Genomic DNA, 14101 nt, shown 5'->3' with positions numbered 1-14101 from the left:
GAAACTTGATACCAAAAGAGACTACATTTTGGAGCCAGTGCATCCTTTAATCAACATTATCGACTCTGTAGTCATAATAACAGGGCATGTGTGTTTTGTGATTAAACTGAACTGAGATAGGACTCATGTGTCAACATATCATAAAAAGCACAGAGCAGCTTACTGACTCTCCACAGTGAAACAAACATACATGGTTTGTATTTGCGTCTGAAATATGGAAAGTCTGCAAAAAGTGATGATATTCATTGAGAGGAATGAGCCTGAATTTGGCTAAACAGCTCCTCCACTAAAGGGACACGGACCACGCGGCAATGCAACTACACAAAGAGAAGTAGAAAGTATTGCTAAATTACACGTACTGGTAAATTGACTTTTTTAACCTGTATTGTCATGGTGACGATCATGATGAACTTGTTATGGCCCTGAGACACTAACCCGACGGCTGACTGTTGAAGGAAAAGGCCGTCGGACTGTCTGCCTCCCCGCGGTGGCCCCAAAAAAGTGACTCGGGACACACCAAAGCGATGCCGAGTGCCGACGACAGCTGATTGGACGAACGCGCCACGTGGGTCTGGTTTTCTTTGGAAATTGAAAGACAAGGCAAGACAAGGCGGCTTGTTCAGAATCCGATCTCATATTTTACTAGAATAGTTTACCGAAACGTGTTTCTGAAAACATTTTAAGCGAGGAATAGGCCGTGCAGTTGCTGAATCTGATTTCCGCTCGACAAATTTCAGTTTAAAAGATTTTTGTCCGATTTTGAGAGGCTCTGGTCACAAAAATAATAATAATGCATCACTGAATAAATCCAATAAAAAATAAAGGCCTTACGGTAATTCCAAAAAAGTTTGTTTCCTTGAGTCCTTATGGTCAGAACATTATTTTATTTTAATTCAGTATGCAGTACAGAAATGTGGAAAACGGTAATACATCACTTATTAAGTAGATCAAGTAGAAAATGTACGACTAGAAAAAAATTAAATAAATTAGTGTAAAACCTGCCAGGGGTTGGCGAAAAAAGAAATTAGATTAAATGAAAATATTAAATAGGAAGCATAATCTTACAGTTTGGATAGCATTTTTTAATTTAGTAAATATCTTAATACATAGCACCAATTGTTTCTTGAACACATTAAAGTGAGGTTTTACCAGAGAATTTTAGGCTCTGGTTTGACGTTGGCTAATTACTCCGTCCCAATATGGCGGCAGAGACACCCCGTGACGTATTATTGAGTGACGTTTCAGGATTTCCGCATCGCCATGTTGGGGTCGCAACAAATAGTGATGTTAGCTAGCTAAGCAAGTTGTGGATAAGAGGCATTGTCATCATGTAAATTACTGTCTAGCTACAGCGTAGTCTGCATTAAGAAGTACGCGAATTCCCGTTTTACTAGTCAATAACTAAAAACGTGTTTATGAAGTGCGGAGGGACGAAGTGACCTTGGTGGCAGACTGTGTAAGTTTTAGTATGTAGCTAATGCTAACGCTAGCCACTGTGTTCACGGCTAAAAATGTAGCTAATACTAACTAGACCTCAAGAGGAAGCTGGTCATACAGGGCTTTGGTTTGCCATTAATTAATCTACAGCAGCGACAATTTGTGGCAACATAACATCTTGTCTCGTTGAATGAGTTTAATTAGGTGATAATGTCATCTTTTTTTATTCTTTCTTTTTTCAATAGGTTGGGCTGTGACCCTGGGTAACAGGAGGCACCCTGAGACCATGTTGGCTCGTGTGTTCAGGCTCCATGGCCTGCTGGTCGCCTCCCACCCATGGGAGGTAATAGTTGGCACCCTTGCTCTCACCGTCTGTCTCATGTCTATGAACAACCTGGCATCCAGCAGCCAGATGTGCACCTGGAATAATTGCCCCAAACTCGAGGAGGTGAGTCTGCCTGAGAGGAGGAGGAGGAGGAGGCTAGCTTGGGTGTAGCAGCTCATCCCAAATGTAAACAAGGAGAGGGAATTGCTCAATTAGTGTTAACAACAAGTTCTGTCTGTGCTTGTTTTCTCACAGAAAGTCGACAGTAGTGACGTAAGCATCCTAACAATCACACGATGCATGGCCATCGTTTATATCTATTTCCAGTTCAAGAATCTGCGACAACTGGGCTCCAAATATATACTGGGTCAGTATGATAGGATCATGTACCATTGAACTGTAATGGCCTCGGCTTTACTATAAAAATACCACACACAGTATATATATATATATATATATATATATATATATATATAATAAACATTTTATTCCCTCATAGGTATTGCAGGTTTGTTCACAGTGTTTTCCAGCTTTGTATTCAGTACAGTGGTCATCCACTTCTTTGGGAAAGAGCTGACGGGTCTGAAGTAAGTGTTCCAAATGCACTAACATAACACTTATTGTTCGGCAGACATATTAACACTTATAATTCACTAATTTATGAGGGCCGTTGGAGTCTTTCAAGTTATGGTTGAGTTTACTAGTCCTGTCACCTTACCTCAGTAACCACAGTGTGTGTACAATAGATGGACAAAAATGGAGTATTCAAGACAAGGTCAAACTGTTGAAATGGTTGGCTTGCATTTCAGTCGATGGTTGGTTGAGGGACATACAGTAGTGTGCCCTCTGTCCATCATAATAGTTTACAGTTCTTGGCAGCAGCGACTAAGAATGAGGGTTAATCTTTCTGCACATCCATCATCATGTAAATATCAAAGAGACGTGATAAGACTCAGTATGCCAAAACTAGAGCTCTGATAAAAACATGCCTGTAGAAGGATCTTTGAGCTCAACATTGTCACAGAGGACACGTTGACCCATAAGATGCCAGTTGGCCAGATGGTCAAAATCGCCAAAATCCTATATTCCGCTTTAAGTCATTTTGGAGCTCGCTAACAATGTATGTATGTTGCATGTTTTTTGGGTAATTCATTAACGTCCTGGAATACCTGCAGAACAGGAACATGGAAGTATTTCTTTTGTAGATTATGGTGAACTAGTGTGTGTTGTAGCAGTGTTTTGCCATTGAGAACAAGCTAGCATAGCTTAGTTTGTTAGCCACCTTGTCTCGGCTAGTGACGTAGAAAGCCGTGCAGATGTTGAACAGGTGACCAGGAGACTGAAGACGGAGGACATTCAGAAACTGTGTCTCATTCAAAACAGCATGGATAGTTTTTTTCCAAGTTTGTATGTGTGTGAAAGTATCAGAGACACATAATATTTTTCATAATATGGGCACTTTACGAACTTTAGTGCAAAATGAAAATAATGTGCAAACATCCGAACCTAAAGCGTTGTCCGTACAACATAAATACAGCTGTTACTCAGTTTGGCTGCTGGTTTTCCTACATCGCGATAGAAAGGTTATAGGAAGATATATTCGATGGACATTTCTATTGTTTTGACTATATATATCATCAAATGGCCCAGTCCTAATCAGTGTCAGTTGTGGAACGTTTTGACTTTTCAGTAATGTAGACAAGTGCTGCAGTGAAATAGTACAAGGCTTTCCCTGATTGCCATTTGTCTCTTTACCCTGCAGTGAAGCTCTGCCGTTCTTCCTCCTGCTCACCGACCTGTCCAAAGCCTGCGCATTGGCCAAGTTCGCCCTCAGCTCCAACTCTCAGGTGATGTCACACACCAGGTTTTGGTGTATGTGTAAACTTCAACTAAAACAGATTTGTTAATTCATAGTTGGGCTGGTTGATCACAGAAAAAAATCTAAATTCAAGATGGCTAAGAGAATCAAGCGCCAGAATATAACAATATTAGTATAAACACACATTCTCTCTCTATATATATATATATATATATATATATACACACACATATACACATACACACACACACACACACACACACACATACATGGTATGTATTAAAAATGCAAATAAAATAAGAAGAGCAGTACAGCAGAGTAAGTACATGGCTATTGTGGCATGTGGAGCCACAGGTGGAGTGTGAAGAGTGGCGGGGTGGGTTCCAGGCCTTTTGATAATGTTCGTGGCGGATGGGAAGAAACTGTCCTCGTGGCGTGAGGTTTTGGGGGAGTGACTCAAAGCGTTTGTGGCCCGGGTGGGAGGGATCAGCCACAATCTTTCCAGCACGCATCGGAGTCAGATTTACATTGTTTTTGTGGTCGTTAGGAGCCAAAATCGGGATCAAAATTTGATAAATGACGCGGCCCTAATTTATAGGATGCATTATATTGAGTTGTTATTGACTTGTGCCATGGCCCGGTGTCTTGTTGATAGGAGGAGGTGAGGGACAACATCTCCCAAGGCATGGCCATCCTGGGCCCCACCTTCACCCTGGATGCCCTGGTTGAGTGCCTGGTCATTGGGATTGGCACCATGTCAGGTGAGGAACACTTCTTTATTTTCCTCAAACGGTTCCAGCTATGTTCAAATTTTAATACTCTGGGAAGAAGGTGAATTGAGTGGGAAATTAAACCAATCCTATTTGAATTGTTTTCCAGGTGTGCCTCAATTGGAGATCATGTGTTCTTTTGGCTGTATGTCTGTCCTGGCCAATTATGTGGTCTTCATGACCTTCTTCCCTGCGTGTGTCTCCCTGGTCCTGGAGGTGAGGATTATATGTAACATCTGGGAGAATTATAGTCTTAAATGGGTTGCTTGCCTCTCACAATAAATGTGTGTGCGCTCATGCTGCACGTGTGTGTGTGTGTGTGTGTGTACAGCTGTCCAGGGAAAGTCGCGAGGGCCGTCCAATCTGGCAACTGAGCCACTTTTCCCGCGTGCTGGCTGAAGAAGAGGACAACAAGCCCAACCCTGTGACACAGAGAGTTAAAGTCATCATGGTGAGAAACCGTATTCAGCTCTGTCGACATAAAGTTTGAAAACTTGGTACCAAGATAATTAGTCAACCATGTACACTGTTCTAAAACATCAGTCTGAAGGACCGATCTATCTGTTTGATGATATCCCCCACAGTCTCTGAGCCTGGCCTTGGTTCATGCTCACACACGACTAGCAGCTGAGCACCCAGGTCACAACCGCTCGACGGAGGGACCAATAGTTGAGAGACTGGACCCTGGTGGTACTATGTGGCCTCTGAAGCTCACCAGGTGAAACCATTAAACAAGGAAGATTCCTCATTCCATGAATACATTTGCCTGCTATTGATTCCCGTGCAGTAATGTACTGATCCAGGACTTTGTCTCTGTTCCCCTCTGACCAGTATGGATCTGGAACAGGTGATAACTCTTGGTCTTGCCCTGCTCCTGGCTGTGAAGTACATCTTCTTTGAGCAAACAGAGACAGAGTCTTCCCTGTCCCTAATGAGTCCCATTATCAGCTCTCCTCTGAGCCAGAAGCCCAAGTTGGCAGTGGACTGCTGCAGGAGGGACGTTCCAGCCCCAAAACCCCGGGCAACCATGAACGGTACCTTGACAACCAACCCTACCTCACCAGCTGTCTCGGACTCTAAACTTTCCCCTGAGGCTGGCATGGCGGTCAGAGAGACGGGTGAGACTTCTAATTGGTCCTGCTAGCTTTTTAATATCTGTACTCAAGGAGGAAATTGCTGCTTTGTTGCTTCGTGTGACTTTTGTCTCTTGTGATTACTCAACAACAGAGGTGAGTCAGCCTCCAGCAGCCTCCGCGGAGAACGGCTTCTGTGTTTCAGGTTTAGGGGGCTCTTTTGCTCCAACAACACGCGTTCCTCATAGTAGCTGTAATTCTGAGACCCGGTCTCTGGAGGAATGTATGGCCATCCTGTCAGATCCTCAGGTAAGCTCCCAGAGGAGATGGAAATCCTTGCAGAAGACTGTATTTGTCTGAATGTTTAAGAAATGACTGGTCTGCCCTTGCTGGTTTTTCAGAGGGGGGCCCGTTTTCTCAGCAATAAAGAGGTGATGAACCTGGTTACCTCACGTAACATCCTGAACTACAAGCTGGAAGCTGTCCTGGAGACTCCAGAGCGGGGCGTGGCCATCAGGAGGGAAATGCTTTCACCCAAACTGCCTGTTCTCTCAGCTTTGGCTTCTCTGCCTTATAAAGACTACGACTATTCCAAGGTATTGGAAACATGCATATCTTTCACTTTCAATGCTGTCTAATCCACAAGCATTTTCTTACATTTTTCATCGAATCAAATGTTTAAGTATTACTCTACATTTTGTAGGTGATGGGGACATGCTGTGAGAGTGTGATTGGCTACATGCCGGTGCCAGTTGGAGTGGCTGGTCCCCTTCTGTTGGATGAGAAGCAGTTTTACATTCCTATGGCGACCACCGAGGGCTGCCTGGTAGCCAGCACTAACAGAGGATGCAGGGCCCTTTCTGTAAGTGATGGATAACCAGCTCTGGCTGTTGTTGACTGTGTGTGTGTGTGTGTGTGTGTGTAGCTGCTGTGCTCACTCTTTTGTCTTTTCCTGTCCAGCTGAGCGGGGGTTGCCGCAGCAGGATCCTAGCTGACAGTATGACCAGGGGTCCTGTGGTGAGGCTGCCCTCAGCGTGCCGGGCTGCAGAGGTCAAAGTCTGGCTCGAGACCTCTGATGGATTCAGCGTGATCAAAGAGGTTTTTGACCAGACCAGCAGGTCAGTGGAAACACTCATAGAACGATTGTAGCTTTTTCCATTTCTTTTGGTCACACCTAAAACATGTTCTTGCAGTATGGAAGGACATAGAGATCATACAGAACTCTCTGGTCCTGGCAGGTTTGCTCGACTGGAGAAGCTCATGGTGGGCTTAGCAGGGAGGAACTTGTACATTCGCTTCCAGTCTCAGACGGGAGACGCCATGGGCATGAACATGCTCTCCAAGGTACGACCAAACCTCGCGCAGCAGTCAATTCAATTTTAATGCAACCTCTCTTGTCTGTACATTTTCATTAAGGATAGACGGATAGCCCTGGCCGATTATCGGGCCGTTTTGTGGCAGTTTGCAGATTTAGTATCTGTGTTTTATTTGCCTGATAACCAATAAACACCATCTGACTCTCTCTAACTGGGTGTTATGTTAATGTTAAATTATTGCTTAAAGCATTTAAACAAACTTTTACGTTGACGTTTGTAACATTCCAAAATCTTTTTTTGAGTTAAAGATTTTCAATGTAATTCCAAATATTGGTTATTGATTTTGAACTGCTAATAAAAAGTAGGATTGATTTCTTTTGTATCTCCAGTGCTGTAAATAGTGAAAGTGTCTGCGTGCTGTGTTTCCCAGGGGACTGAACAGGCTCTGCAGAGACTCCGGCAGCAGTATCCAGACGTGGAGGTGCTGTCGGTCAGTGGCAACTATTGCACCGACAAGAAGTCTGCTGCCATAAACTGGATCCTGGGCCGGGGAAAGTCAGCTGTGTGCGAGGCCACCATCCCTGCCAACGTGGTCCAGAAGGTAAAGAAAACTACAAACAAAACTCTTTCTATTCTAGACTGGAATCTACCTCAGTTACATCACAGACTTGACAATACATCACCCATGAGTCAATTCACAGTGTCAACAGTTTTTATTTCGTGCTGGTGGTTATTTTCCTTTTGTAAAGCATACGTTTCTTACTAAAACAATGCATTGATGTTTCTGTAGGTGTTAAAAAGCAGCACAGCTTCTCTGGTGGATCTTAACATCAACAAGAACCTGGTGGGCTCGGCCATGGCCGGCAGCATCGGGGGCTTTAATGCTCATGCCGCCAACATCGTAGCAGCCATCTACATTGCCTGTGGACAGGTAACGGACCCCCCGCCATGTTTACGCCTTTCATTTCTGCATCTCACCCAACAATGTGTTTAAATCCAGATGGTTAAGAATCAAGATAAAGATATTTGTTAAAATGCAGAAAATAGTGAATTTGAGCTCTAACACAGTACCTGGGCTAGATAATGAAAATCTCAGCGGTAGCTTTTATCTGTGGATTCCATTAGTTGTCAACTGAAATTAATCGCCTCCTATTTTGATAAGCAATTAATCCGTTTGAGTCATTTTCTATGAAAAAAGTAAAACTTCTCTGATTCCAGCCTATCAAGTGTGAATATGTTCTAGTTTCTTCTCTCTGTGGCAGTAAACTGAATATCTTGAAGTTGTGGACAAAACAAGACATTTGAGGACGTCCTCTCGGGCATTTTTCACAATTTTCTGGCATTTTATAGACCAAACGATTAATTCAGAACATAATCCACAGATTAATTGTTAGTTGCAGCCCTAGTCCCGTGCTACAAAAAATACTGTATTTAGATGAGAGACTTCTACTTTTGTAGTACTTTTTAAAGTGTGTGCGGTGTCGGACGTGTCAGCATGACAGAAAAAACGTCTGAATATTAAAATAGCACAATATAGAATACATTTTGGATTTGATTGATTACTGAGTGCTACTGCTGTAGGACCCGGCTCAGACAGTGGGGAGCTCCAACTGTATCACGCTGATGGAGCCTGCTGGTCCGGAGGGGGAAGACCTGTACATCAGCTGCACCATGCCCTCCATAGAGCTGGGCACTGTGGGAGGGGGCACCAACCTGGCTCCACAGCAGGCTTGTCTGCAGGTAATGCCACCTTTACCTTTTTATTTTGTATTTGTATTTGTATTTTGTATAAAGTTTAAATGCTGAACATGTCATTTCATGGTAGTTTAAGTTTGTTTTGTTTTAATAAATGAATTGAAAGCACATTAGTACGAAAAGGGATTTATTTAACTGACAAAAACGCTCTTGAAAGACGTCCTAGGGGTAAATCATCTGAGAACTAGGGTTGCACGATGTCGACAACATGTGATATTGCGATATTGATTATGAATATTGCGTAATCAATATTAATTTCAATTTTTTTAAACATATGTCAAAGTCCAAAAGTTATGGGAAAACTCATCAAAATAGATTCATAACAAGTTAAACAAGTTTTCTTACAACAAGGTTTATTACTAACTTATTTACGGTCATATTGGACCGGTCCAACATGAATTAATAAATAAGGACCATGTCTACAGGACAGGACACGTTGTACCGGTTGGACACTACACAATAAATTAATAAAGAGAACAGGACACACGTTGTCTTTTATTTTTCCGATTCTTAAGTTGTTTCTACCTACAGTGACTTAAGAAAGTTTACACACCCATGCTAAAATTGATGAAAAAGAGAAATTAAAAAACATCTTTTGGAAGTTGATCTTAATGCCTTAATTAATCAAATTTAGGAAAAGCCAGCCTTTTAAGGACACCAATTTTCTTTGTTTAATTCCAAAGACCAAGGGAACTTTATCAGGATGCATAGTATCCTGATCCATGAAATAACTGGCCTTTAATAATTAAACTCTGCCTGCCTCTATGGGAATTTAACATGAGGGGGTATACTTATGCCCCCTGTATTTAAGGAAGAACATTTATTTCTTTACAATACATTATTCATTCACAAAGAAAATTGCTGTCTGTAAAAGGTTTGATTTTCCTAATTGTTTTTTAATCAAGGCATTAAGATCAATTTCCAAAATATGTTATGTTTTTTAGTCCTCTTTTTTTTATCAACTTTATCCTGGGGGTGTTATCTTTCTCAAGCCGCTGTATATCTGCACTAACACTGACACGCTGTCATGCAAACTTATCCCGACACTTTCGATATAATATTGTGCAAAGCGATATCGCTGAAACAATATTGAGTCGAGATATCATGTACTCCTACTGAGAACTTTAAAGTTGGAATATATGTCCCTCCAGGGTCAGTGGGATGAATCGGAAGAGCTTTTTAAGACAGCTGATGATGAATGAAACAGAAACCTGCTGGACCTAGAGTCTGATGAGATTGGTAACAGTTCTTTGATGTTGTGCTGGTGTAGAACTTTCACCCAATAGCTGTCTCCATCTGTCTGTAGATGCTCGGTGTCCAAGGGACCAGTTCCAACCAGCCAGGCGATAACGCCCGTCAGCTGGCCCGGGTGGTTTGTGCCACGGTTCTGGCGGGGGAGCTCTCCCTGATGGGCGCTTTAGCTGCTGGACACCTCGTCAAGAGCCACATGGCCCACAACAGGTTCTATATTTTACTCCGGTTCTTTGTAGTTTGTCAACGTCAAAACCTTTCCCTGTGATTTCTGACTTTGTCCTGGTTCTCGTTCCCAGATCCCAAACCAACCTGTCAGAAACACCTTGATCAAAGTCGGAGACGGCTCCCTGACGTAAAATGTTGACGGCCCATCTTTAGAGGCAACTTGGACTGAACGAGCAGCTAACAGAAGAAAACAAATAGTCTCCTAATGACGTAGTTCTGAAGGGAGCGTAGTGGGTGGAGGACGTCCAGACGTTAAAGACCAATACCCAGACCCAACACGCTGAAGACCACAGCCAACGTGTGCTTGCCTGTCTTGTGTGTCGCCCCACTGACTGATATGTTGAGAGACTTGTTTTTTTGCAACTGAACATTGGACTTGTTGTTATTGGATCTTTCAGACAGCTGTGAATTATTGACGTAGTTTAGATTGGATAAAGCCACTATGCTGCACGTATGAACACGTATCCTGTGCCTCGTAAAAGTGGTTTAGCCAAAAGCAAATGGCGTCTCCTATCAAACACTCTAATGACATAACTTCCACATTAATCCTTGTATGTTTTTTTCAAAATGCATGGAGAGAAGTTGTCACCAGCAAGTTTGCACTTGCCAAAAGCTAGCTAGAGATGGCAGCAGGTTACTGCTATAGATGTTTGCTCCTGTTTAAAATGCCGACTTTCTGCCTGAATGTAAGTTGTTAATCAGTGTTGTAGGATATCACTTGCACAACCCTTAACTGATTCAAGGTGCTACTGTATACTGTGTATACTGTAGAAAGACTGTGGCTAATGGAAGGAACAAAAAGCACAAAGTGACTTATTAAAGGCAGGTTGTTTCCTTTGTGTTACGGCGAATAAGATACCTGGAAAATCAAAGCCATATTTACTAATTTAATAAACTTTCATGATATACTATATGTGTTGAACGATTGAAGGGGTCATTGGCATGGTGGAAGTTAATCCTGCAGGCTCTTGTTTCCGTTTTGTAAAGCAGTGAAGCTCAGCTGTGGCCTTACATCCAGTATGTCTTGGAGACGTTAGAATATTCAATTTTAAAAGATTGTATTATGTTTTATTTAAAAAATAAATTACATATGTTTCTCCTTAAAGTGCTCCTGTTATGCTTTTTCCCTTTCCTTTATAGTGTTATAGTATATCTTTTTTGCTCAGATTATAGGTTTACTAAATGAAAAAGACCAAAGTCCCCCCCCAAAGAGACTCACCAGCTCTAAAAGAAAGCACTGCTCTGTTGTAGTCCAGCCTTCTGAGACAAAACCAGCTTCTCACACATTATAAACCAAGAAACGTGGAAAAACCATACAGGATAAACTTTATTTCACTTTTAAAACGGCAGCAGAAGTGTGACGCTGTCACAGTACATTTGTAAGTTGATCCCACAGCATTAGTATGAAGAAATTATTTACAAAAAAAAGCTTTTTTTTAAATTACATTCAGCTACTTGAATAAGAAACTGCTTTAGGTGAAAGAGCTTCGGCCTGGTTTGCTTTCCACTCAGCCGAGAGGCCGTGTATCATCTGGCTTCATTCTCCCCCACATCGTTCTGCTCTAAGCTCAACAATCAAAGGCTCAGGGGTGGAGGAAAATAACTACACCTTTATCATATAACCCAAGGAAAAAAACCTTCACAGGTGGAACACGTACCATAAATGTAGTCCGGTACTTTCTACAGTATTGTCTGGAAAAAGATCAGGCCAACTAAATTCCAAAGGCCAACTCCATTTCAGCCAACTAAAACGGCAGAGTCCAGAGTTACAGCTTTAACATCTAACTTTTAATTTAACAGGATGAGCAAATAAAACATCTAATTAAGAACATTTACGTACACAGTTTCTACAAAAAAGTTTGTTTGATGTTTACTAAACTCAGGACTTTGCAGCTCTGCACTAACATTGTTAGACTGAAGATACAAAGACCAAACTTGACTGTATCAACAGGATGGTTTCATACTCTAAACTGCCAGTACATGTCACATGTTTCAAAAACCAGAAACAGTAACAGAAATGTTGAGGTTGCGATGCTTATACTGAAATTAAATTGAAATGTATCTTACAGTAAGTCTGAATAATACTAGAACCTGTACAAATATTCTGCTAGCTCTCTGTGGGAAATCCCACAGTGAGGTCACCTAGTTCATTCAGTAAATCTATTGTAGGACATGTTTCAAACTGACTCCAGAGGGGACAACAAGGGAACTGAGCCATGAGGCACTAGTGATTCCACAGGCGCACTAACAGCACCCTCTATGCCATCAGAGACTAGATTCTCCTCTTACGGGGAGGCCGCCTACACATGATAGGCGGTAAAACCGCTTTGCGCCGGCCGTTCCATTGATTTCCCATAGGAAGGGGGGGGGGATTATTTTAACTTTGACCAAGTTGCCGCTGACCTTTCGAAAGCGCAACCAATAAGAGAACAGCATGTCATTACCTAGCAACGGGAAATTGCTTTCTTGCCAGCCGCGAGGACGCCCTACCTAACGGTGCGCCGAGAGCAACTCTGCTTTAGGCTTCTCTGACTTTCAGAGAAATGTAAGCGACACTATTTGAAATTCATTCAAAATATGTGCTACGACACCACGACATTTCACAACAACACAACTAGAAAGCCAAACAATGTGCATGAACTCCGCTTTGTACATTAAATATATGAAAAACTCCTCTCGGCTCGCCGCTCCGTCAGCACCAACGGGAGGTGTTTTCATGGGAGGTGCGGCGTCAAGGAGGTCAAGTCTTACATCATAGGGGTCATGAGACGATGACAGCCCTCTGGACTTAATCAATCACAGTGAGATTTCACTAGCGACAGTTAGCAGCTTGAAAAAAGAAAGCTGGGCAATGACTAGTTATGAAGAAAAAATAAGAACACAAAATAAGAACTATGAATGGCAAGAAAAAAATAGTTCAGTCTATTAGCAAATATCTGTTTCTTTTTTACAAAGCTCTTATAGAACATACATACATTTATATATTAAGACATCTGTAGGAAAAGAGACGGAGAGGAAGGATGAGTCAGTCGGCTTTAATGGGGTGGGGGGAGGTCGACCGGGCCGACTGCTGGCTGCATTCATCTCAGGATATCTATTATAAATATTACATATATTGTGCATGTTGTGTTTTTTTAACAATGGCTTGACTATGATGTCACTTCCTGTCTGTGTCCTATATACTTCCTGTTTGTAGCTTCCCTCTGGTTCGTCCCCCTGAGGAAGGCCTGTGGAGAGCAAACACGTTGGTGCGTATTTAAAATAAATCTCTCTGCGATGCATTAGTTGCATCAATAAAGGCTTTTTAACTTTACCTCAGGCGCTGTTGTGATGCTATTGGCTCACACCTGCACTAAAGAGGAGCACCTTGTTAAACTCTTTTCAACTACTACAAAAAACAAAGCAAAACAAGAACGCTGTTTTGTTCCTGTCTTCTAAAAAATGATGTCTTTTCACAATGAAGGGGAAACAAGTAGTAATTTCACTAGAAATGATTACGATAGGTCAGAATATCACTGCCATGTTTCAATTAACTCAAGAATGTCTTTCACATGAATGTCTTTCAGAGGTTAAAGGGTTGTCTGGCAGATGTTTGAATGCAGCCACCAGAGGGCGCCGTTGTGACGCTTCCCCCCCCCCTTACTAGAACTGACTTGTAGCTAAGAACTGGGAGAGGGGGAACCAGGTGGAGGAACTTGTCTGGTCACAGCAGCAGAGCAGCAGTCAGTCTGAAGACACTGGGTCCTCAAAGCCTCATGTGCAGTTCTGTCCTCGTGTCTCCACACTGGAAAGATGGACATGCTTCATGTTAGCATTTTCTTTTTTTAGGCACCGACTATCCACCAGCCAAATGTTGGTAAAATATGCAGTTTTCCCCCTAGGAACAGGGTAAAGCGGGCTCCTGCGGTACCTGTGTGCCTTAGAATAAGATGGGTTTGCCAGCCGTTTTATCCTGGACGTAGGAGGTGAAGCGCTTGAGGAACTTTGGGTACTCCCTCTTCGCCACGGCCCTGAGCACGGAGGCCGGAGCCCAGCCTCCGGGATTCACTGCACCCAGACACAGGAGACACAACGATCACGTCACAATCAGTCAATATATATATGCGTGTGTGTGCGCGCGTGTGTGT

At 42.5% G+C, this 14101-nt stretch overlaps 2 protein-coding genes across 8 annotated transcripts in view; one reads left to right on the top strand and one right to left on the bottom strand.

Moving 5' to 3' along the window:
• The first annotated feature begins 1237 nt into the window (after positions 1-1237).
• LOC117959134 (3-hydroxy-3-methylglutaryl-coenzyme A reductase-like) lies at positions 1238-10890 on the top strand. Of its 3 annotated transcripts, none has more exons than XM_034896091.1 (20): positions 1238-1456; positions 1683-1885; positions 2018-2129; positions 2262-2349; positions 3525-3609; positions 4237-4342; positions 4461-4567; positions 4683-4802; positions 4936-5069; positions 5183-5469; positions 5579-5733; positions 5826-6020; positions 6128-6286; positions 6385-6542; positions 6663-6768; positions 7171-7341; positions 7531-7671; positions 8322-8480; positions 9802-9956; positions 10046-10890. In XM_034896091.1, the coding sequence occupies exons 2-20, from the start codon at positions 1724-1726 to the stop codon at positions 10074-10076; spliced, it is 2631 nt and encodes an 876-aa protein (XP_034751982.1). In that variant the 5' UTR covers positions 1238-1456; positions 1683-1723; the 3' UTR covers positions 10077-10890. The 3 variants fall into 3 exon arrangements, with proteins under 3 accessions (XP_034751982.1, XP_034751983.1, XP_034751984.1); XM_034896092.1 differs by having other exon boundaries at positions 1246-1370; XM_034896093.1 differs by lacking the exon at positions 1238-1456 and having other exon boundaries at positions 1759-1885; positions 1992-2129.
• A 2012-nt stretch (positions 10891-12902) lies between these two features.
• LOC117959140 (ceramide transfer protein-like) overlaps positions 12903-14101 on the bottom strand; it is a 24504-nt gene continuing 23305 nt past the window's right edge. For 4 of the 5 annotated variants that reach the window (XM_034896106.1, XM_034896108.1, XM_034896109.1 and 1 more), the window contains 2 exons: positions 13885-14021; positions 12903-13758 (listed from right to left, as the gene is read on the bottom strand). In XM_034896106.1, coding sequence (XP_034751997.1) covers positions 13894-14021 — 128 coding nt within the window. In that variant the 3' untranslated portion in view covers positions 12903-13758; positions 13885-13893. The remainder of the gene's footprint in view (positions 13759-13884; positions 14022-14101) is intronic. The other variant, XM_034896107.1, reaches the window with a different exon arrangement.

Source organism: Etheostoma cragini, chromosome 16, assembly GCF_013103735.1.
Source record: "Etheostoma cragini isolate CJK2018 chromosome 16, CSU_Ecrag_1.0, whole genome shotgun sequence".
NCBI classification, from domain to species: Eukaryota; Metazoa; Chordata; class Actinopteri; order Perciformes; family Percidae; genus Etheostoma; species Etheostoma cragini.
This window is presented reverse-complemented; position numbering and strand designations above follow the sequence as displayed.

Excerpts from the sequence above, each read along its gene's own strand:
- LOC117959134 (XM_034896091.1), top strand. The coding sequence starts at position 1,724 with ATGTTGGCTCGTGTGTTCAGGCTCCATGGCCTGCTGGTCGCCTCCCAC. Across the intron at positions 4,343-4,460 it reads TGGGATTGGCACCATGTCAG|GTGTGCCTCAATTGGAGATC; the intron begins GTGAGGAACACT and ends ATTGTTTTCCAG. Across the intron at positions 5,470-5,578 it reads CATGGCGGTCAGAGAGACGG|AGGTGAGTCAGCCTCCAGCA; the intron begins GTGAGACTTCTA and ends ACTCAACAACAG.